The following is a 24,981-nucleotide window of genomic DNA, read 5'->3' on the forward strand; positions in this document are numbered from 1 at the left end:
GATTCAGCTGACGAACAATCCAGCTCTAACTTATCGATTATGGAGTGCAGTTGCTAAGAGGGAACAGCAAAGTTGATGTACTGATATTGATATAAACATTGTCATCCGAACCACTATGTCTACGTTTATGACTTCAGAAGAAAATAATGGGACCCTTACTATAGCATTTACATTCTGCTGGTGTTTCAATTACTCTAACAATTATGTCTGTCTGAGCAAATAGCAGGGACCTGAATACAGTACAGAGAAAATGTTATTGTGTCCCCCTTTGCACTGTGTGAGATGTGTGTATGAGGAGAGAAGTGTGAGTGTGAGACTCACCCTGCCTATCTCTACCAGTTTAGTGATCATGACGATGCTGAAGCAGTTCTCCTGCCACACCATCCTCCAGAAGTCATACACTGTCTCCTGTTTGGGCCCTATGGGACAAAGAGGTAAAACCATCACATCAACCATCTCAGTCAAAAACCGTTTGCTGTAAATACAAATTATCAATATGACTAGGGCCAGGATTGTTTCCTTACCACATGACCTGATACTACTGTACTAAGTCACTTTTCTTGGACACAGGATCAAGGTACATGCAGCTAGATTATAAGTAGGACCAAAGAGTTTTTCCTGGTCAGGTCACATGCCCTACTGTAATTAAAGTTGTGATGTACAGTGCTTCATAGCAGTGTTCATTGGTCTGTGCCAGCAAACTGTGGCTCAGTATGAGAAGTGACAGGTGAAACAGAAAACAGATCATATGGCCCCGAGGAAGACACTAAGAATAGTTTACTCACTCAGTCTCACACTCTATCACACCATCTCTCTCTCTCTCTCTCTCTCTCTCTCACTCTCAGAGAAAGAGTGAGTTTGTGAAAGATACGTGAGTAGCTAGACACGCTAGGAGAGGGTTTAACTGATGCTGAGGTGTGTATCTACACATCCAAACATGCACGCATGGAAAAGCATGCACACACACAAAAAGGAAACTGATGTATACACACACACAGTTTGTGCACCCAAACTGCTGCTTAGTGAGAGATCACAGGTGTGGATGATTGACAGAGGGAGATCTGTAGGCTCTCTCTCTCTCTCTCTCTCCATGTATCACCCACCCAATGTCATGCAGTGGGTTGGCGGGTCACATGCAGTCACCGTTTGATTGGATGGAGAGACACTTGAGGTCTGTCTGTGTCACTGTTGCTAGGTCCTACGTGGAAGTTCATTGGGTAGGTTGGTCAACCTCAATTTTACACACAAAAACACACACAATCCCACACACAAGCACCCAACTCCAGACATGGCGGGATACTCACCCTGAGTGGCTATGAAGTGGTTGGATCGATGGTAGCCCTGAAAAAGAGAAAAGGGATGACATGCTAAGTAAGCCATCTGTGCCTCAGACAGCGCTTTCAGCATGTCCACGGCATCCACGCACCACCTCAACCGGTCATAGTGGTAACCGTAACCTCCTGAGATTTGACCTCATGCAAGCACAAGTAATATAACTACATAGGGACACTTGTCACATGCTGGAGATGACAAGGCATGCCAGTGGGTATGGTGACAATGACACAGCTCTATATGCTTACAGGTCACACAAACAATGGGCCACAAGGCAGTCTCGTCTTCTGCAGATATGGGAGCTCCTTCAAACGTGCATTCCTCTTTACTTAGCGGTTATCTTTGATTTAGGTATGGTCGAGAAAAGGGTGCCTATTCACAATACCTCTTTCAACGGTATTGCCAGAGTGCAATGGTACTCTGGTTATTCTACTGCACGATGAGCTACTGGCTTGAAGCTTGGACATGGCTCAGGTAGAAATAGACAAACATCTAAGATTCAATGGCAGATAAAAGGAAAAGAGATGGAAACCCTCAGAGTTTCTTCACTCTGCTGCAATCTGAACACTGTGACACCTTGGAGCAGCTTGCTTTGTGCCAACTCTGAATGCAGGCTCCCAAACACTAAACTGAAGGGTTTGAATTTTGAAGGAGGGATGTACTGCATGGGAAAGAGGGAAAAGAAAGGGATGGTAGACAATAGAAAGAGGAGTGAAGTACTTACTTCCCTGTTAATCCGAATCTACAGGGTCAAAGTCCAAAGTCGAGAAGGTGGGGAAGGTAGTAGAAAAAACAGAGAGAAGAGATAGAAGCTAGTTAATTATGGCTGGGGGCAGTATTGAGTAGCTTGGATGAATAAGGTGTCCAGAGTAAACTGCCTGCTACTCAGGCCCAGAAGCTAAGATTTGGATAGAAAACACTCTGAAGTTTCTAAAACTGCTTGAATGATGTCTGTGAGTATAACAGAACTCATATGGCAGGCAAAAACCTGAGAACAAAACTAACCAGGAAGTGGAAATCTGAAGATTGTATGTTTGCCTATCCAATATAGAGTGTCTATGGGGTCATATTGCACTTCCCAATGCTTCCACTAGATGTCAACAGTCTTTAGGACCTTGTTTGATGCTTCTACTGTGAAGGAGGGGGGAATGGGAGCTGTTCGAGTCAGGGCTCTGGCAGAGTGCCACGAGCTCACTCAGGTGCGCCCCCGTGAGAGTTAGCTGCGTTCCATCGCATTTCTAAAGACAAAGAAATTCTCCGGTTGAAACATTATTGAAGATTTATGTTAAAAACATCCTAAAGATTGATTCTAAACATCGTTTGACATGTTTCTACGAACTGTAACGGAACTGTTTGACTTTTCGTCTGGCCTGCGGATTTTGGAACTAAACGAGCGAACAAAAAGGAGGTATTTGGACATGAATTATGGACGTTATCGAACAAAACAAACATTTACTGTGGAACTGGGATTCCTGGGAGTGCATTCTGATGAAGATCATCAAAGGCAAGTGAATATTTATAATAATATTTCTGACTTTTGTTGACTCCACAACATGGCGGATATCTGTATGGCTTGTTTTGGTCTCTGAGCTCAGATTATAGCATGGTGTGCTTTTTCCGTAAAGTTTTTTTGAAATCTGACACAGCGGTTGAATTAAGGAGAAGTTTATCTAAAGTTCCATGTATATTACTTGTATATTTTATCAATGTTTATTATGAGTATTTCTGTAAATTGATGTGGCTCTGCAAAATCACCAGATGTTTTGGAGGCAAAACATTACTGAACATAACGCTCCAATGTAAACTAAGACTTTTGGATAAAAATATGAACTTTATCGAACAAAACATACATGTATTGTGTAACATGAAGTCCTATGAGTGTCATCTGATGAAGATCATCAAAGGTTAGTAATTCATTTTATCTCTATTTCTGCTTTTTGTGACTCCTCGCTTTGTCTGGAAAATGGCTGTGTTTTTCTGTGACTAGGTACTGACCTAACATAATTGTTTGGTGTGCTTTCGTCGTAAAGCCTTTTTGAAATCGGACACTGTGGTGGGATTAACAACAACTTTATCTTTAAAATGGTGTGAAATACTTGTATGTTTGAGGAATTTTAATTATGAGATTTTTGTTGTTTGAATTTGGCGCCCTGCACTTTCACTGGCTGTTGTCAAATCGATACCGTTAACGGGATCTTAGCCCGTCTTAGCCATAAGAGGATAATGAAAGATTGAGAAATCTAAGGAGATAAAGGTTGCAGACAGGAGGAGAACCTGTATAGAGGGATGTGCTTGTTTACATACAGTATGTGTGTGTGAGACTGAGTGTGTGTTTTGTGTGTGCGTGTGTGAGCGTGCGTTCGTGCATTCGTTCATGCACGTGCTGCCATGTGTGTGTATTGCTTTGGACTGTCTCCCTATTTAACAAATTAGAGGCTGTCATATAGCATTCAGCAGGCTTCACTTGCTGAGTGTGGTGATGGAAAATACTGCACTGTATGTACTACAACACATGACAAACACAGGCAGCTGTCAAGCATGCATACACATACAGCACAATACTGTATACACACACACAGCCACACAGCCAGGCGATGACTGACAAAGAGATCAAATCAAATGCTAAAGAGAAAAACTATCTGAGAGCTCGCACTTCTTCAACCTCTGCTTTAACAAACAGAAAACACATTTCAGAGAGAGGATAAACTTTTCCATGTATTTCTGCTCCAAAAGTCTCCTCTCTCTATATCTCTCCTGGCTTAACGATGTAAAATGAGTGCTTTCACCTTTCCAACGAGGCATTTTAGACAAGTTTGTCTCTTAGGATGGAATAATGTGCATTCATGACTGTACAGTCCAACAAATTGATGAGGCATGTTGCTCTATGGGAAACACATTCTAGTTGATGCAGATGGAAACAAGAAGTATAATGAAGTGAAGGTGAGCAGCCAAAGAGATCATGTCTCAGAGATGCTCCCCATCCATCCAGGGATTGAACAACATCAATCCAGTCTATTCAATTCAGAGGGATGGCTTTACCGCCAGGATTTGGTATTATAAAATTAATGTGTTGTCTATTAATAGCGTTTGATAAGGGGTTGTAGAGGTAGTCACCAAACAGACATGGCATCTGGCCGAATGCCAAGAGGAAGGTTTGTGATTGGATGGGGGTTGGGTGGGTGGTGGGGTGAGCCTGGGGTTTCCAGGAATAGGAATAACCTCTCACAGGTAAATCTGGGGAACCGGATTGCTTAGGGCGACACAAAATACTGTGAAATGGACTGTGGTTTTTCAGAAAGGGATAAGTAATGCCTTGATGTGTTTCCCAGTGTAACACTGTGATTGGACAGGATTCTGAGCAGAAAGGAAGGTGAGCTGAGACTTACGTCTATGTAGTTGGCGTTGATGTAGTCGGAGTTGGGGTCTCCCAGGAGTGGGTGGAGCTTGACTCTGTGGCGGTTGTCTGAATGGACACAATGGGAGAATCACATATCAACCATGTTTCCAATTACATTACAGTACATCCACACCACATACAACTCAATTAAACAACACATCCATACATAAAAATAAATAAAAAATTTTATTAAAAAATCTGTACATAAAATAACACATGTATTGTAATAACTTAACAAGGAATGCCTACACGCATTTCAATACCACTTTCCTTTCAACCTAAGAAATAAAAGTTGTACAGCCATGTACACCTGGCTCCCGGGTGGCGCGGCGGTCTAAGGCACTGCATCTCAGTGCAAGAGGCGTCACTACAGTCCATGGTTCACATCCAGGCTGTATCACATTCGGGCCGTGAGTCCCATAGGGCTGCGCACAATTGGCCCGCGCACAATTGGCCCAGCGTCATCCGGGTTTGGCCGGGGTAGGCCGTCATTGTAAATAAGAATTTGTTCTTCACTGATTTGCCTAATTAAATAAAGGTTACATTTTAAATATACAAACGGTATAAATAATACAGCCAAACAATACAGCCCACTCAACATGTGGTAGAGTCGCATTGTACAGATCCGACTCAGGGTGATGACATCTTCCAAGGGGAAAGGTTACGGTCAATAATAACCATGCACACATGAATTGCAATCATACTATACTGCAAGTAAGTACACTTCATATTTAATGTAATTATGTATATAGTGTCCACACTATAATACTTCTCCCACCTTAATTTCAGAGGACAAGTACATTAGAGTGTCTAATTTGAGAAACAGACACCTCACAAGTCCTCAACTGGCAGCTTCATTAAATAGTACCCGCAAAACACCAGTCTCAACATCAACATCATGCATATTTAACCAGGTAGGCTGGTTGAGAACAAGTCCTCATTTACAACTGCGACCTGGCCAAGATAAAGCAAAGCAGTGCGACACAAACAACAACACAGAATTACACAAGGAAAAAACAAACATACAGTCAATAACACAATAGAGAAAAAAAGTCTATATACAGTGTATGCAAAATAGGTAAGGGAGGTAAGGCAATAAATAGGCCATAGTGGTGAAATAAATACATTTTAGCAATTAAACACTGGAGTAATAGATGTGCAGAAGATGAATGTGCAAGTATAGATACTGGTGTGCAAAGGAGAAAAAAAAGAAAGAAAGTATGGGGCTATTTACAGATGGGCTATGTACAGGTGCAGTGATCTGTGAGCTGCTCTGACAGCTGGTGCTTAAAGTTAGTGAGGGAGATATGAGTCTCCAGCTTCAGTGATTTTTGCAATTCGTTCCAGTCATTGGCAGCAGAGAACTGGAAGGAAAGGCGGTCAAAGGAGGAATTGGCTTTGGGGGTGACCAGTTAAATATACCTGCTGGAGCGCGTGCTACGGGTTGGTGCTGCTATGGTGACCAGTGAGCTGAGATAAGGCGGAGCTTTACCTAGCAAAGACTTATAGATGACCTTGAGCCAGTGGGTTTGGTGACGAATATGAAGCGAGGACCAGCCAACGAGAGTATACAGGTCACAGTGGTGGGTAGTATATGGGACTTTGGTGACAAAACGGATGGCACTGTGATAGACTGCATCCCATTTGCTGAGTAGAGTGTTGGAGGCTATATTGTAAATGACATCGCCGAAGTCAAGGATCGGCAGGATAGTCAATTTTACGAGGTCATGTTTGGCAGCAAGAGTGAAGGATGCTTTGTTGCGAAATAGGAAGCCCATTCTAGATTTAATTTTGGAATGGAGATGCTTAATGTGAGTCTGGAAGGAGAGTTTACAGTCTAACCAGACACCTAGGTATTTGTAGTTATCCACATATTCTAAGTCAGAACCGTCCATAATAGTGATGCTGGACGGGTGGGCAGGTGAGGGCAGCGATCGGTTAAAGAGCATGCATTTAGTTTTACTTGCATTTAAAAGAGTTGGAGGCCACGGAAGGAGAGTTGTATGGCATTGAAGCTCGTCTGGAGGTTAGTTAACACAGTGTCCAAAGTAGGGCCAGAAGTATTAGAATGGTGTTGTCTGCGTAGAGGTGGATCAGAGAATCACCAGCAGCATTAGCAACATCATTGACGTATACAGAGAAAAGAGTCGGCCCGAGAATTGACCCCTGTGGCACCCCCATAGAGACTACCAGAGGTCCGGACAACAGGCCCTCCAAATTGACACACTGAACTCAGTCTGAGAAGTAGTTAGTGAACCAGGCAAGGCAGTCATTTGAGAAACCAAGGCTGTTGAGTCTGCTGATAAGAATGTGGTGATTGACAGAGTCGGAAGCCTTGGCCAGGTCGATGAATACAGCTGCACAGTATTGTCTCTTATCGATGGCGGTTATGATATCATTTAGGACCTTGAGCGTGGCTGAGGTGCACCCATGACCAGCTCAGAAACCAGATTTGATAGCGGAGAAGGTACCTTAGAAAGACCTTAGAAAGGCAGAGTAGGATAGATATAGGTCTGTAGCAGTTTGGGTCTAGAGTGTCTCACACTTTGAAGAGGGGGATGACCACGGCAGCTTCCAATCTTTGGGGATTTCAGACGATATGAAAGAGAGGTTGAACAGGCTAGTAATAGGGGTTACAACAATTTCGGCTGATAATTTTAGAAAGAGAGGGTCCAAATTTCTGTTTGAAAAAGCTAGCCTTTGCTTTACTAACTGCCTGTGTATATTGGTTTCTAACTTCCCTGAAAACTTGTATATCGCGGGGGCTATTCGATGCTAATGCCATACGCCACAGGATGTTTTTGTGCTGGTCAAGGGCAGTCAGGTCTGGAGTGAACAACGGGCTGTATCTGTTCCTGGTTCTACATTTTTTGAATGGGGCATGCTTATTTCAGATTGTGAGGAAAACACTTTTAAAGAATAACCAGGCTTCTTCTACTGATGGAATGAGGTCAATATCCTTCCAGGATAGTCGGGCAAGGTCGAATATAAAGGCCTGCTCGCTGAAGTGTTTTAGGGAGTGTTTGACAGTGATTAGGGGTGGTCGTTTGACCGCAGACCCATTGCGAACGCAAGCAATGAGGCAGTGATCGCTGAGATCCTGGTTGAAGACAGCAGAGGTGTATTTGGAGGGCAGGTTGGTTAGGATGATATCTATGAGGGTGCCTGTGTTAACGGATTTGGGGTTTTACCTGGTAGGTTCATTGATAATTTGTGTGAGATTGAGGGCATCAAGCTTAGATTGTAGGATGGTCAGGGTGTTAAGCATGTCCCAGTTTAGGTCACCTAACAGCACGAGCTCTGAAGATAGATGGGGGGCAATCAATTCACATATGTTGTCCAGGGCACAGCTGGGGGCAGAAGGTGGTCTATAGCAAGCGGCAACGGTGAGAGACTTGTTTCTGGAAAGGTGGATTTTGAAAAGTAGAAGCTCACATTGTTTGGGCACAGACCTGATGCTCCAGATACTCAACTAGCCTAAAGAAGGCCAGTTTTATTGCTTCTTTAATCAGCACAACAGTTTTCAGCTGTACTAACATAATTGCAAAAGGGTTTTCTAATGATCAATTAGCCTTTTAAAATGATAAACTTGAATTAGCTAACATAACGTCCCATTGGAACACAGGAGTGATGGTTGCTGATAATGGGCCTCTGTACGCCTATGTAGATATTCCATAAAAAACAGCAGTTTCCAGCTACAATAGTCATATTACATTTACATTTACATTTAAGTCATTTAGCAGACGCTCTTATCCAGAGCGACTTACAAATTGGTGCATTCACCTTATGATATCCAGTGGAACAACCACTTTACAATAGTGCATCTAACTCTTTTAAGGGGGGGGGGGGGGGGGTTAGAAGGATTACTTTATCCTATCCTAGGTATTCCTTAAAGAGGTGGGGTTTCAGGTGTCTCCGGAAGGTGGTGATTGACTCCGCTGACCTGGCCTCGTGAGGGAGTTTGTTCCACCTCTGTGGGGTCATATACAACATTAACAATGTCTACACTGTAGTTCTGATCAATTTGATGTTATTTAAAATGGACAAAAGAATAGCTTTTCTTTCAAAAACAATGGCATTTTTAAGTGACCCCAAACTTTTGAAAGGTAGTGTATATGACAGTCCTTATTTCTTTTCAACTAGATCTGCTGTTCCAAACAAACACTAACACAACAAGTCTCTTAGTCTCAATGACTTTGTTAGTCTTTCAGGAGGCTTGTGACTATGCTGTGACCTGCTCAGTACTCCTGGTGTGCCACGAGACGCTGGTAAGGCGTGTCCCAGTGGAGCTGAGTCTGAGGGCACAGGAGCGGGTTGGGTGTTTGTGAGAGAAAGTCCATCAACCTCTGCTGGAACCACTGAATGCCCCTGTTCCTCAGACACTGTTTCCTGTGGGGTTTTAACTTATATAATTCCACTCGCAGCTGTTCCGTCTGAAAATATGGTATTTACTTTGTCATAGCGCAGGCGGATATGGTCCTGATGTCTGCACATGACTCAACCATCAGTCAGTTTGACTACAAGGAGACTGGACCACTCTGACTCAGAATGATACCTGGCGATGGATTTTAACTGTCTTTCCCTCGCGTTGTGGTCATGTCTCGCATTAAGTTTCTCCTGCTTCCATTCCACTCGTGCTTTGATGTCCGTACGCAGTAGATCCAGGTGAGCTATTGGCTTTCTGCCCATCAACATCTCAGCTGGAGCATGTCCTGTTGTTGTTTGTGGCGTGATGCAGTACTGGAACAAGAACCGAGAGAGCTTAGTTGTGATGGTTCCCCCAGTCATCCTTTTGAGCCCCTCTTTCAGTGTCTGCATAGCCCGCTCGCTAAGCCGTTTGAGGCCGGGTGAAACGGAGCGTTGCGGACATGGCGAATCCCGTTTCTCTGCATGAATTCTTGGAACAAGTCACAGGTAAAGGTTGTTGTGTCCGACTCTTGTTGAACACAAGAGAGTAAAGCATGAATTGCAAACACCTGCCAAAGTTTTTCGATGGTTGTGGCCGCTGTGATGTTGCTCATGATGTGAGCCTACAGCCACTTGGAGCGCGTGTCCACCATGACAAGGAACATGTGGCCCATGAAAGGGCCTGCAAAGTCTATGCGTAGCCTGGACCATGGGTGGTCAGGCCACACCCACAGATTTTTGGGTTGCGGGTTGCGCCATCTTCTGGTTGATCTGGAACTCAGAACATGATTTCACTTTGTTTTCTACATCCTGATCCATGTTAGACCACCAGATGTAAGATCTGGCTAAACTTTTCATCTGGGAGAACCCTGTGTGAGCCTCATGGACCTCATCCATGACTTGCAAATGGCCAGGGGTGGAACAACCACTCTGGACCCAGCTCAGTTTTGTGTTTGCATAAGGTCTCAGTCCATCATCCTCTATGACAGGAGGCCAACCCTGAATCGTTTCACTTGGGCCAGGATAGGGCCTTTGATAGGATCCCGGTCTGTCCACTGTTTGATCTGTTTGGCATTCACAGGTGAGTTTGACAATCTCTACATCAGGAAAATTGTCTCGGGAGGCACCACAGTTGTGCCAGGCATCTCTGGTAGCGGGAGACGGCTGACCGCGTCTTTATTTTAATTATCCTTCCCCGCTCTGTACACGATAGTGTACTCGTAAGCTGACAGTGTTAGGGCCCAGCGCTGTATCCTTGCTGAAGCCATTTGAGGAATGCATCTTGATTCGCTAAAAATACTCAGTGGTTTGTGGTCAGTGCATATGGTGAAATGATGACCGTAGAGGTACTGATGAAAGCGGTTCACAGCAAAGACTATGGCCAGACCTTCCTTGTCTAACTATGAATAACCCTTCTCAGCACTCGTTAGTGTGCCTGATGAAAATCCAATGGCTTCTCTGACCTGTCCTCCATCTAATGAGGGAGTACTGCCCCAATGCCATAGGGTGAAGCGTTACATGACAGGTATGATCTCTGTCTTGGTCAAAATGAACCAGCAGTTGTGTCGCTTCTAGTAGTGCTTTCACTTCCATGAAAGCTTTCTCTTGTGCTGGCCCCCACTTCCATTTACAGTCTTTGTGGAGCAGCTGATAAAGTGAAGCCAACATTGTTGACAGCTCAGGGAGGAACTTACCACAGTAGTTCAACATGACAAAGGAACAACCTGAGCTCAGACACGTTCTTGGGGTTTGGAGCATCCTTGATTGCTCCACAGGATACAGACCCTGAGCTGTGATCTTATGACCTAGGTATGTCACGCTCTGTGCTTGGAATGTGGACTTGCTACGCTTCAGGCGCAAGCCTGTCTCTGAGAATCTCTTTAACACCTGGTCCAGATGGTGGAGGTGCCCCTGTAACCAGGCTGTCGCCCAGGTACACTGCTACATGAGGGATCCCCTGCAGTAGACTGTCCATTGTCCTCTGGAAAAAGCATGGACTGGACGCCACTCTGAAATCCAAGCGGTTGTACCCGAACAAGCCTTTGAGCGTGTTGACTGTGACATACTCTTTTAAGACCTCATCCAGGAGGAGTTGTTGGTAGGCGCAACTCATGTCAAGCTTTGAAAACGTCTTCTCTCTTGCAAGCATCGCGAACAGGTCCTCCACCTGCAGCAGCAGGTAAGCAACCAGCCTAGAGGCCCTGTTGATGGTGGTTTGTAGTCCCCACATATACGCAACGTGCCGTCACTTTTCGGAATGGGAACGATTGGAGCTGCCCAGCGGGAGAACTGAATGGGAGTAATGATGTTTGTTTCCTGCAGCCGCTCCAACTCATCCTCAATTTTCTTTTTCATGCCGTAAGGCACTGTCCTGGGCTTGGAAAAGTGAGGTTTGGCCTGAGGATCCACGAACAGCTTAAACAACTTCTTGTCAATAGGGGGGCGCTGTTTTCACTTTGAAAAAAATCGTGCCCAATTTAAACGGCCTCGTACTCTATTCTAGATCATACAATATGCATATTATTATTACTATTGGATAGAATAACACTCAAGTTTCTAAAACTGTTTGAATTATATCTGTGAGTAAAACAGAACTAATTTTGCAGCAAACTTCCATACAGGAAGTGAAAAATCTGAAAACGAGGCTCTGTTTCAGGGCCTGCCTATTCAATTGCCTTATATTTATCGATATGCATGCACTTCATACGCCTTCCACTAGATGTCAACAGGCAGTGGAAGGTGGAATGGGGTGTCTAGCTTGATCTGAGGTCGAACAAGAGCTTTTGGAGTGACAGGTCAGCCATTTTGTCAGTTTTCCAAGGCGCGCGAAGGAGCTCCACATTGTCTTCTGAAAAGCGGTCGGTATACACGGCGAATATCTCCGGCTCTGATTTTATTTGTTACATTTGATAATAACATCATAAAGTAGGTTTTTTCAACCGAGTTTTATCTGTTTATTCAACGTTTATTGGGACTTTGGAGTTTTCCGATCTTTGCGCCAAGAGAGGATGGGAATGTTAGTAACCTTGGCTAGCATTGTGGCGCGAATTCGACAGAAGAAATGGACATTCTAAAACCAAACAACGATTTATTCTGGACCAAAGACTCCTTGTACAACATTCTGATGGAAGCTCAGCAAAAGTAAGAAAAAATTTATGATGTTATTTCGTATTTCTGTGTAAAATATTGACTCCTATTCTCTGCCATGTTGGTGAGTGCTGTCTCACAATAACGCAAGCTGTATGTTATGGTAAAGTTATTTTTTTAAATCTAACACAGCGGTTGCATTAACTTGAGAATACAGGGGGTGCTATTTTCGCATTAGCATAATGTGCTCTACAGATTAAACTGCCTCTTATTCAATTATTGCTCTTACTATATGCATATAAATAATACCATTGGAAAGAAAACCATCCCTAGTTTCTAAAACGGTTTCAATTTTGTCTCTGAGTGATACAGAAGTCATTCCACAGCACTTTCCATGACCAAGAACATAAAATCAAGATGTGTTATGCTGGCTTCAAAGCTCTGCCTATATATGGTCGTGCCCCCTATGACCAGAAACACAATTCATTCGCCTTCCTCTGGTTGTCAAGAGGACGTCAGAGGAGAAATTCTTTGTTTATCTGGGACTGACGTGAAATAGGACCCATTTCTTTGGCGTGACCGACAACTTCCGTTTTGGTGAATGGCTCGAATTTTAGCCGCGTTTGTGTACTGTTTTGCTGGCGTTATGTATGCAAACTATCTCCGTGTCGAATTTTGTTTGATACATGTGACCATATCATCGTAATGTATGTTTTTTCAATATAGTTTAATCAGATTATTTGAATTTTTCCGGGAGTTTTGCGGTGTACCGTTGTCGGATTGTATTTACGTTTGAGAAATTCGTGCCACTCGACCGGTACCTGTGCTAAATGGAGTGGGCAAGGAAGAATTCTGAACGGAACCAACGACTCATCTTGACAAAGGACACTTTGATCAACATTCTGATGAAAGATCAGCCATAGTAAGACCCAATTTACGATGTTATATCATATCTGTTGTGCATGTGAACTGGACGTGGGCGCCTAGCCGAATCTGCCTGGTAAAAATATCGTGTCCTTCGCTAACGTGGTTAGCTAATAGATTTACATATTCTGTCTTCCCTGTAAAACATTTTAAAAATCTGAAATGGTGGCTTTATTCACAAGACCTGTATCTTTCATCTGGTGTCTTGGACTTGTGATTTAATGATATTTAGATGCTACAAGTTACTTGTGACGCTATGCTAGCTGTGCTAATCAGTGGGGTGAGTTGCGGGGTGCTACTGGATCAGGGTTGGTGACTCGTGAGAAGTTAAAGAACCAGTGTATCTTTCATTTGCCATACCACAAGTATTTTTATGTAAAGCAGATGATGAGTTCTTTGGTCAGATTAGGTGTGTCCAAAATATCTCCGGACATTCTGGGAAAATTTTGCTACATATTCACAATGTACAGTGGGGAGAACAAGTATTTGATACACTGCCGATTTTGCAGGTTTTACTACTTACAAAGCATGTAGAGGTCTGTAATTTTTATCATAGGTACACTTCAACTGTGAGAGACGGAATCTAAAACAAAAATCCAGAAAATCACATTGTATGATTTTTAAGTAATTAATTTGCATTTTATTGCATGACATAAGTATTTGATACATCAGAAAAGCAGAACTTCATATTTGGTACAGAAACCTTGGTTTGCAATTACAGAGATCATACGTTTCCTGTAGTTCTTGACCAGGTTTTGCACACACTGCAGCAGGGTTTTTTGGCCCACTCCTCCATACAGACCTTCTCCAGATCCTTTAGGTTTCGGGGCTGTCGCTGGGCAATATGGACTTTCAGCTCCCTCCAAAGATTTTCTATTGGGTTCAGGTCTGGAGACTAGCTAGGCCACTCCAGGACCTTGAGATGCTTCTTACGGAGCCACTCCTTAGTTGCCCTGGCTGTATGTTTCGGGTCGTTGTCATGCTGGAAGACCCAGTCACGACCCATCTTCAATCCTCTTACTGAGGGAAGGAGGTTGTTGGCCAAGATCTCGCGATACATGGCCCCATCCATCCTCCCCTCAATACGGTGCAGTCGTCCTGTCCCCTTTGCAGAAAAGCATCCCCAGAGAATGATGTTTCCACCTCCATGCTTCACGGTTGGGATGGTGTGCTTGGGGTTGTACTCATCCTTCTTCTTCCTCCAAACAGGGCGAGTGGAGTTTAGACCAAAAAGCTCTATTTTTGTCTCATCAGACCACATGATCTTCTCCCATTCCTCCTCTGGATCATCTAGATGGTCATTGGCAAACTTCAGACGGGCCTGGACATGCGCTGGCTTGAGCAGGGGGACCTTGCATGCGCTGCAGGATTTTAATCCATGACGGCGTAGTGTGTTACTAATGGTTTTCTTTGAGACTGTGGTCCCAGCTCTCTTCAGGTCATTGACCAGGTCCTGTCGTGTAGTTCTGGGCTGATCCCTCACCTTCCTCATGATCATTGATGCCCCACGAGGTGAGATCTTGCATGGAGCCCCAGACCGAGGGTGATTGACTGTCATCTTCAACTTCTTCCATTTTCTAATAATTGCGCCAACAGTTGTTGCCTTCTCACCAAGCTGCTTGCCTATTGTCCTGTAGCCCATCCCAGCCTTGTGCAGGTCTACAATTTTACCCCTGATGTCCTTACACAGCTCTCTGGTCTTGGCCATTGTGGAGAGGTTGGAGTCTGTTTGATTGAGTGTGTGGACAGGTGTCTTTTATACAGGTAACGAGTTCAAACAGGTGCAGTTAATACAGGTAATGAGTGGAGAACAGGAGGGCTTCTTAAAGAAAAACTAACAGGTCTGTGAGAGCCGGAATTCTTACTGGTTGGTAGGTGATCAAATACTTATGTCATGCAATAAAATGCAAATTAATTACTTAAAAATCATACAATGTGATTTTCTGGATTTTTGTTTTAGATTCCGTCTCTCACAGTTGAAGTGTACCTATGATAAAAATTACAGACCTCTACATGCTTTGTAAGTAGAAAACCTGCAAAATCAGCAGTGTATCAAATACTTGTTCTCCCCACTGTATAACCATGATTGCAGCGCTAGATATGCACATTTTCGAACAAAACATAAGTGTATGTTTTTATAAGGTTAGTGATTAATATTATATCTTTTGCTGGATTTTGCGAAAGCTACCTTTGCGGTGAATAAATGCGTTTGTGTGTTTGGCTATTGTGGTAAGCTAATATAATTCTACATTGTGTTTTCGCTGTAAAACTTAAAAAAATCGGAAATATTGGCTGTATTCACAAGATGTTTATCTTTCATTTGCTGTACACCATGTATTTTTCATAAATGTTTTATGATGAGTATTTATGTATTTCACGTTGCTCTCTGTAATTATTCTGGCTGCTTCGGTGCTATTTGTGATGGTAGCTTCATTGTAAAACTATGATTTATACCTCAAATATGCACATTTTTCGAACAAAACATAAATGTATTGTATAACATGTTATACGACTGTCATCTGATGAAGTTGTTTCTTGGTTAGTGACTAATTATATCTCTATTTTGTTGGTTTCGTGATAGCTACCTATGCGGTGGAAACATGGTGAAAATATGCGGTTGTGTGTTTGGTTATTGTGGTTAGCTAGGCTATGCTAGTCAGCTTTTTTGATGAGGAGGATCCCGGATCCGGGATGTATATTAAGTAAAGGTTCACTGCAGTGCCCTGCAGTGCGCCCAGTTCATCTTTGAAAATCTCAGGGTACTTTTGAATGACATCCTCAGTCACTCGTGTGTGTTTTATCTCACTCCAGTTCAGTTGTATTTTGGTGAGCCAGTCACACCCTAGTAAACTAGGCCCATTCCCTTTCACCACCAGGAGCCGTGCTCTCGCTTCCTGGTTGTTGTATGCAATGTCCACCTCCAGAGACCCAAGCAATGGCATCGTCACACCGGTGTACGTACACAGTCTGATCCCTGCCGGTGTGAGGGCTGAAGCTTGTTTTGAGCCCCATATTTGTTTGTAGGTCTCCTCACTGATAACAGAGGCAGAGGCCCCCGTGTCAACCTCCATTCTCATCTGCTTTCCATCTACCTCCACTGTAGCATAGATAGGCTCTGTGCGCGGCTCACTCACATTAAACATGTTGTAGGAACAATGCTCCTCCTCCTCCTCTGTGCTCTTTAGGTGGTGAGCTACTGACTGCAGCTTCTTAGCTGTGAACTTGCCCTGCTCAGTCTGCCCACCGTCTGGCTTGCTCCTAGGACCCCTGCATTTTTTTGATAATGTCCCTTTTTGTTGCAATTGTGACAGACAGTATCCTTGAACTTATAGTTGTTTGCATAATATGTTCACCCACATCTGAAACATTCCACTGCTTATCCCCTTTTTCCTGCCACCTCTTTTGTCACCTGACGCACTGCACAACTTCCACTTTCGGCCTTTTGAATATTTATAGCATTACAAGCCATCACCATCCCCATCCCTTGAGATAGTTCCAATGATCTCTTGAAAGTCAGTGTGGCTTCCACCAGCAAACAGTTCTGTATGCTGTCATCATTAATGCCACAGACTAATATGTCACGGAGCATGTCCTCTAACATAGCCCCAAACTCACAATGTTCAGAGAGTTCACATAATTCAGCAACAAAGTTAGCAACAGACTGACCGGAAAATGGCAGTTAAACTTGAACCTATGGACAATCACTGAAGGCTTTGGATTGTGGTGAGTCTGAACGAGAGCAACTAAATCCACAAAATTAATTTCTCCCGGTCTCCGTTGTGTAGCCAAATTCCTCATTAGCTTTTAGGTTTTAGCCCCACACACACTCAAGAAAATAGAGCGCTGTTTAGCCTCATCTGTAATTCTATTTTCCAAGAAAAAGTGTCCCAACCTTTCTCTTCCATAAACTCAGTGATAGTCCCAAACATTGCCATTATAACGGCAACTTGTCCTTGACCCTCATTAGCGATTTTCACTTGCTACTGATTGTCGCCATCAATGTTTCCCTCGAGTGGCGGCTGCTCTCTGTCGCCTATTAATCTAGCTAACTAGCTAGCTAGCTACGTGACTACCTCCACTGTTTCTTAGCTAGCTAGCACATTGCCCTGTACATGCTGATAAAATGTTATCCTCGTCACCAAAAAGACGTAGTAACTTGACAAGGAATTCCCACACGCATTTCAATATTACTTTCACCCTAAGAACTAAAATGTGTACAGCCATGTACAAACGGTACAAATACAGCATAACAATACAGCCCACTCAACATGTGGTAGAGTCGCATTGTACAGATCCGACGGGGTGATGTCATCATCCAAGGGGAAAGGTCACGGTCAATGCTAACAATAACTATGGACACATGAATAGCAATTATACTATACTGTTGGTTAGTACAATACATATTCAATGTAATTATTTATATAGGGTCCATACTATAACATACAGTCAAAGTCAGAAGTTTACATACACTTAAGTTGGAGTCATTAAAACTAGTTTTTCAACCACTCCACAGATTTCTTGTTAAGAAACTATAGTTTTGGCAAGTCGGTTAGGACATCTGTTTATGCATGCCCATACCCTAACCCCACCACCTCCATGAGGCACACGCTGTCTGCCATCTTCCCGGTAGAGTTGAAACCAGGATTCATCTGGGAAGAGCTCACTTCTCTAGCGTGCCAGTGGCCATCGAAGGTGAGTATTTGCCCAATGAAGTCGGTTACAACGCCAAACTGCAGTCAGGTCAAGACCCTGGTGAGGACGAAGAACACGCAGATGAGCTTCCCTGAGAAGGTTTCTGACCATTTGTGCTGAAATTCTTTGGTTTTGCAAACGCAGTTTCATCCGGGTGGCTGGTCTCAGACAATCCCGCAAGTGAAGAAGCAGGATGTGGAGGACCTGGGCTGGCGTGGTTACACATGCTCTGCGGTTGTGAGGCCGGTTGGACCTACTGCCAAATTCTCTAAAATGACGTTTCGGGGCTGTCGCTGGGCAATACGGACTTTCAGCTCCCTCCAAAGATTTTCTATTGGGTTCAGGTCTGGAGACTGGCTAGGCCACTCCAGGACCTTGAGATGCTTCTTACAGAGCCACTCCTTAGTTGCCCTGGCTGTGTGTTTCGGGTCGTTGTCATGCTGGAAGACCCAGCCACGACCCATCTTCAATGCTCTTACTGAGGGAAGGAGGTTGTTGGCCAAGATCTCGTGATACATGGCCCCATCCATCCTCCCCTCAATACGGTGCAGTCGTCCTGTCCCCTTTGCAGAAAAGCATCCCCAAAGAATGATGTTTCCACCTCCATGCTTCACGGTTGGGATGGTGTTCTTGGGGTTGTACTCATCCTTCTTCTTCCTCCAAACACGGCGAGTGGAGTTTAGACCAAAAAGCTCTATTGGGTTGGAGTCTGTTTGATTGAGTGTGTGGACAGGTGTCTTTTATACAGGTAACGAGTTCAAACAGGTGCAGTTAATACAGGTAATGAGTGGAGAACAGGAGGGCTTCTTAAAGAAAAACTAAAGGGTCTGTGAGAGCCGGAATTCTGACTGGTTGATAGGTGATCAAATACTTATGTCATGCAATAACATGCAAATTAATTACTTAAAAATCATACAATGTGATTTTCTGGATTTTGGTTTTAGATTCCGTCTCTCACAGTTGAAGTGTACCTATGATAAAAATGACAGACCTCTACATGCTTTGTAAGTAGGAAAACCTGCAAAATCGCAGGTGTATCAAATACTTGTTCTCCCCACTGTATATGGCTTTTTTATTGCGGTTTTGGAGCAGTGGCTTCTCCTTGCTAAGAGGCCTTTCAGGTTATGTCGATATAGGATTCGTTTTCCTGTGGATATAGATATTTTTGTACCTGTTTCCTCCAGCATCTTCACAAGGTCCTTTGCTGTTGTTCTGGGATTGATTTGCACTTTTCGCACCAAAGTACGTTAATTTCTAGGAGACAGAATGCGTTTTCTTCCTGAGCGGTATGACGGCTGCGTAGTCCCATGGTGCTTATACTTGCGTACTATTGTTTGTACAGATGAACATGGTACCTTCGTTTGGCAATTAGATGAACCAGATTTGTGGAGGTCTCCAATTTTTCTTCTGAGGTCTTGGCTGATTTCTTTTGATTTTCTTATGATGTCAAGCAAAGAGGCAATGAGTTTGAAGGTAGGCCTTGAAATACATCCACAGGTACACCTCCAATTGACTCAAATTATGTCAATTAGCCTATCAGAAGCTTCTAAAGCTATGACATCATTTTCTGGAATTTTCCAGGCTGTTTAAAGGCACAGTCAACTTAGTGTATGTAAACTTCTGACCCACTGGAATTGTGATACAGTGAATTTTAAGTGAAATAATAAATAAACAATTGTTGGAAAAATGACTTGTGTCATGCACAAAGTAGATGTTCTGACCGACTTGCCAAAATTATAGTTTGTTAACAAGAAATTTGTGGAGTGGTTGAAAAACGAGTTTTAATGACTCCAACCTAAGTGTATGTAAACTTCCGACTTCATCTATTTTACATGGAAGACCTGGCCAAAAGAACCTACATATCAATATTTTCATGTAAAAAAATATAACACATATTTGCAATTGACAATATTGCTTACGGTGATCAGTGCATTCGTCCCAAGAGGGCTGGCATGTCCATGATGGCTTACATCCCATCAACGTGTCATGCCTCCCTTTAGTTTTGTCCTTATTTTTGGTGCAGTCCCAGCCATCAAAGAAGCTCTGTGGAGGGGTAGGAAAGTATATGTTAATGATACTATCACCAATACCACCCTTCCCCAATCGAGTCAAACATATTTACAATGCGTCTCTTCTAAACCATTATATCTGCAGTTGTCTGTTGTGTTTGAGCGACGTAAGGGGGAAATAGAAAATGAATGGGTATAATTGGAGCAATATCTTTCAAGTAGTGAGCCAATGCATACATCATGACGGTGTAGTGCTATTCAAAGACCATTCGAACTGAAAGGGAGTTCAAAAGCATCGTAGATGACAAGTAGCTACCTGTTCACATTAACTGATCATGCAGAACATGTGGAAGAACCTTAGCTTCATGTTCACACACAGACAGAAAACTCTAGAAAATTCAATACGTCCTGCCTAGTCATAGCCCCATGCACAACTCTGTTCCAACATGCTCCTGTCCTCTCATCAACATGCCCCACTATCGCCATCCCATGACAGTCCTGACTCCAGGGCAACCCCAGCAGCGGGATCCAGCTCTCTTATGCTCTCATCAGCCAAACTACTCCTCTCCCCTAGTGTGTGGGGTCAAGTTTCCCCCCACACACACCCCTGTGGTTGTTCAGCCACCAGGGGGGGGGGGGGGGGGGGACTGTGGGTGAATCCAAGCCTGCATGCTGAGCAGGGGAATACAACCCCTCTGCTCCCCACAGAGAGAGTAACCACCAAACTCTGCCTGGGATTACACCAACCCCCCCCACCCCACTTTTCCCCAATATAGACTTGGAGAGTGAGGCCCATTGATCGGGGTGGAGGGTGCAGGGAGGGAGGGAGGGGTTAATTGGTTCTGAGGATCACACAAAAAATTAAGAGTAAACTCGAATGAAAGACAAGACGAGATACAGTGAAGAACAGTCTGAGCCGTTACATAACTGTGTTATGAATAATTTTGCTGCAGTGTTCACAAATTATCGCTCTCTTTTTTCTCCCCCAGTGCAATATTACTGTGTCAACCAGCCCACCGGTTTTGACTACTTTCCTTTTTCCTAATCATGGAGAAGTATCCCACCAGGGAGAAATGCTTCAGGGCTGTGTGCCCTCCAAAATGTGGCCCGACACATCCAGACAGCCATGGAAATCAGCCTTTACAGAGGTACTGGAATAATAAATGGGTTTAGATCTGCTTGTCTCCCAAAACAAAACATTTCCCTCTCTACCTATGGTAAAGTACAGACTCAGTTCCACAGTCTGAATGTCGAGAGATATTCAATTATTTAACTTTTATTTAACTAGGCAAGTCAGTTAAGAACACATTCTTATTTACAATGATGGCCTACCCATGCCAAACCCTCCCCTAACCCGGACGATGCTGGGTCAATTGTGCACCGCCCTATGGCACTCCTGATCACGGCTGGTTGTGATACAGCCCGGGATCAAACCCGGGTCTGCGCCACTCGGGTGCCCTCGGGAGATAATGGAACCGAGGGAGACTCTCCTTAACACACACTCCCTGATGCATAAAGACGTTTGGAACAGAGCCTGTAAGTCCCCCAAGGCTTCTCTCCTTAATTGCAGGCAATGATTTCACAAAATGTCTCCCTCGTTGTGCCATGCACGACTTAAGAACACTTTCAACTTGGTGGCATCCTATACAAGCCCAAAAACCTCTGTTGAGAATTCTCCTCTAACCAGAGTACAGAGGATCTTCTTTTTTCAGTGTGGTACTGGAGGTCAGCCAGGAGTTGGGAGCTACCGAGCCCCGGATGCTGAGACAATTGGCAGTCACTGGGCTGGGAAACAAATGGCCTCCTGGTCTGGAGAACCCCTGGGGATTGGGGGGCTTCATCAGCTACAGCCACTCTGACAGAGGGGCTATTTGAGCTCCAGACAATGATGATATTTTAATAGTCTCACAGTGAACTTGGTCCAAGAAGTGTCTTTTAACCCTGATCATACATTTTTGCAATCTGTAAGAACTGGGATGTGAGTGATAACTTCACACAATCTGACTACTAAATGCATAATCTCCTGTCTACAATTTTGACTTTTAAATTATGACTTATTCTACATTTTAAACCCCTAAATAGTGTATGATGACATGACTACAAACTTGTATTTTCTCACACCTTCCCCAGCAATACACCATTATACCACCCAAATACACATCAGCCACAACCATGCCTCTGTACCTATACTTCCTACCTCGTACTCCTGTTTGAAGCCGTACCCCTCTGCAGTTTTCATCTGGTTGATGTGCTGGAGAAGGTCAGCCACGCGCACAGCAGGGTGGAGCTGACCGGTGTGGTAGGGTGAGCCCTTACGCACACACTGGCGTCGCGGCGAACCCCCCAGAAGACTACTGGACTCGTTCACTGAGCTACACTGCTCACCTGTGAGAGAAGGACAAAGGAAGGGGGCACCATTAGGCATAGAGTTACACACAAAAGGTGGTATCTGAAATTAAGTAATTTGCAACTTGATTTTTCATATGAAACTCCTGTTGATGTCAATGCCAGTCAATATTCCATAGGCTCAGTGGTGACCCGTCATCTGCCCCACCTGTTTTGAGCCCCACATTTTTAGGTACATTTTGGGGGCGGCAGATTTTTTTCCTGTTTTGCTTTGTTATTTTGGCATTAATACACGTCACATATCAGATTGCAAACAATGTAAAACAAATGTCATTGAGTTAATAAAGCCGCAAACAAACATGGTCTTTTTTTTTGCTTTCTTGAGTAAGGCAGCTCCAAAATGCAGGTGTTTCAGCTTAGCTCAGTGCTTTCTGTGGTGGTGGGGCAAGCCAGCAGAAAATACAGAGCGTTGCGCCTGATTGGCTCAGTTTTCTGTCATGATTGGCTAAGTTTTCTATCACTCATGGGGCAGTACATCACCCCCAAGTCTAAGGTTAGAGCTCGAACATTTTAGCCCCTTGGGTTACAAGTGCCCATCCAAGAAGGCTCAAGGTCATTGGCCACAGATACAATGACATGACATTATATCTACAGTAGCAATCACTATTTCACGTCACCTGCCTGTTATTCAGTGGAGAGGGTGTGTGGTCCAAGTCTGGGTTTAAGGATTTAAAACATCTGTCTGAAAGGGTTTCAAAACATGAGAATTGTGCATCACATATACAGTAGAAAACGCTGTTAAACTCTGATTACTGGGGAAATCAAATGTTGTGGCTCAACTACACACCGCATAGAGACGAACTTCACAACCGACAAAAGGAGGACAATAGGTACGTGCTTGGCAGAATTATAGCATACATTAAGTTGTGTAGTTTACTGTTCGGACTTGGTAGTGCACATGTAGCCTATAGAGAAATGTAATGATTGAATATTGTAAGAGCTTTCATTGTCTGCTTATGTGCCCACGTTATTTATTATACGGTTCTGACTTGATGTACAAGGAGAATACTGTAAGAAAGGCCCATGTTTATGTCGCTCTGTAAATTAAAAAAATGCTGAACAAATAGGCAGCATAAAGGCTACATCCGTCTCATGTCTTAATCAAAATGACGGTTTACCTCTTAACCGCTTATCATCATATATGCCATTGCCATAATTTCCACTGTTATATTGCTTATATAGGTCTATCTCACTAGTATCTTATTAATAATTCTAGGCAATTCTAGAATTATGCATTTATTTGGTTTTCTTACTTTGTGCTTTTCTCCATGAGGAGGGTGATTAGTTACAGACCCAACACCATGTTATTATAGTATCCCCTCCTCCTAACCATGTTTGTTTGGGTAGTAATATTTGATTGAGATGACACCATCTAATCTAACTCTGATTAACTAAGTGTATCAGGGCCTGGTTGTATACAACATCTAAAGTGTTCCCTTAAGGGTTTACCTTAAGGGATAATTTTCCCTTACCTAAGGGAATTGTTTAAGGGCGTTGCATAGAGCCCCTCAAATATTTCCTTAGTTTGAAGGCATGTATGGCAGAAAGAGTATCTGGTTACCATGGAGACGGCCTGATTCACTGACTAAACTCAAAGAGATCGCTTTAATTTTGTAAGATAGCAAAATAGAACCTCTGCAATCAAGACAGTATAACCAAATTACCTCAGAAAGTAATAAACCACTTTTTTCTCAACTTATTTATATTACTTTCTAGTACATCAAGCTAGCTTACAGAGTAGCTGGGTGATTCTGCAACTACGATCACTTCTATGTCCTCAGGGTAAATTTGGGGGATTTTATTTAAAAAATATATGTTTTTATTCTTTATATGTTAAGTTTACACTACAATCACCCCAGATTTCTTTAAGACCTCTCTATCAAGTATTTTAGCTACTTTTCAGATGCATTTTATACCTCAATTTCACTGTTTTGTCCTTGTCCCTGACCAAAACTTTTGAGGTTCTAGTATGTTTTTCCATGAGAAAACATTAATAATTGCACATTATATAATGTTATCTCCTAGAGAAATAGTAAATAAAATAAAATCTATATCAATATTTATGGGGATATTTTTTGTTGTTGAGCTCTGCTAACCAGTCTCTCACCTGCCCCACAAAATATACCTGTCCTCCACCACTGAGGGTAAATTCCTCATTAATAAAGTTTTGTCAAGAGAATGTTAACTTAGTTACCATGGAAACGTATTGCGACACTGAAGAACATGGCTGCAGCGGACAGTTGTTCCAGATATGATGTCCAGAAATTGAACCTAAATCTAGGTAAATATTACTTGTGTAGAGAACATTTTTATTGTCAGTCATTTCCAAACAGATGATAATATCTTTAATTCGTGGTAGATGTAGATGTATAAATTAATGTGATACAAATTAATTGTATGATGTTTAATTTTCAACTAAAACTGATGTTTAATGACGTGATCGAAATGGCATTTGTCTATGGCTGTCTGAGAAAAATTACAAAAATATATACATTCCTGAATACTACGATCACAGCCATTATCAGATATTATTTCTAGACAAACCAAAAACAATTATAATTGTGTTTCAATAAGTTTTAATTTCTGAAAGCTTCCCCAAAGTGCCCGAAGTTGCAGAATCCCCCAGCTAAAGATAGACTAGCCAGTTAGCTTTGTAGCCATGGATTGTGCACCCTCCATTATTTAGTTCAGTAACTACAGTAGCTAATTTAAGGGGGAAATTCACCT

General features: G+C 43.1%; 1 protein-coding gene across 1 annotated transcript in view; it reads right to left on the minus strand.

The window, feature by feature from the left end:
- Positions 1-24,981, minus strand: part of LOC139574025 (receptor-type tyrosine-protein phosphatase U-like) — a 198,019-nt gene that overhangs the window by 58,922 nt on the left and 114,116 nt on the right. Inside the window, 6 exon segments of the mRNA XM_071398144.1 lie at positions 322-419; positions 1,305-1,341; positions 2,057-2,074; positions 4,719-4,795; positions 19,759-19,882; positions 22,046-22,233. Of these exon segments, the coding sequence (XP_071254245.1) occupies positions 322-419; positions 1,305-1,341; positions 2,057-2,074; positions 4,719-4,795; positions 19,759-19,882; positions 22,046-22,233 (542 nt within the window).

Source organism: Salvelinus alpinus, chromosome 4 (assembly GCF_045679555.1).
Source record: "Salvelinus alpinus chromosome 4, SLU_Salpinus.1, whole genome shotgun sequence".
Taxonomy (NCBI): Eukaryota; Metazoa; Chordata; class Actinopteri; order Salmoniformes; family Salmonidae; genus Salvelinus; species Salvelinus alpinus.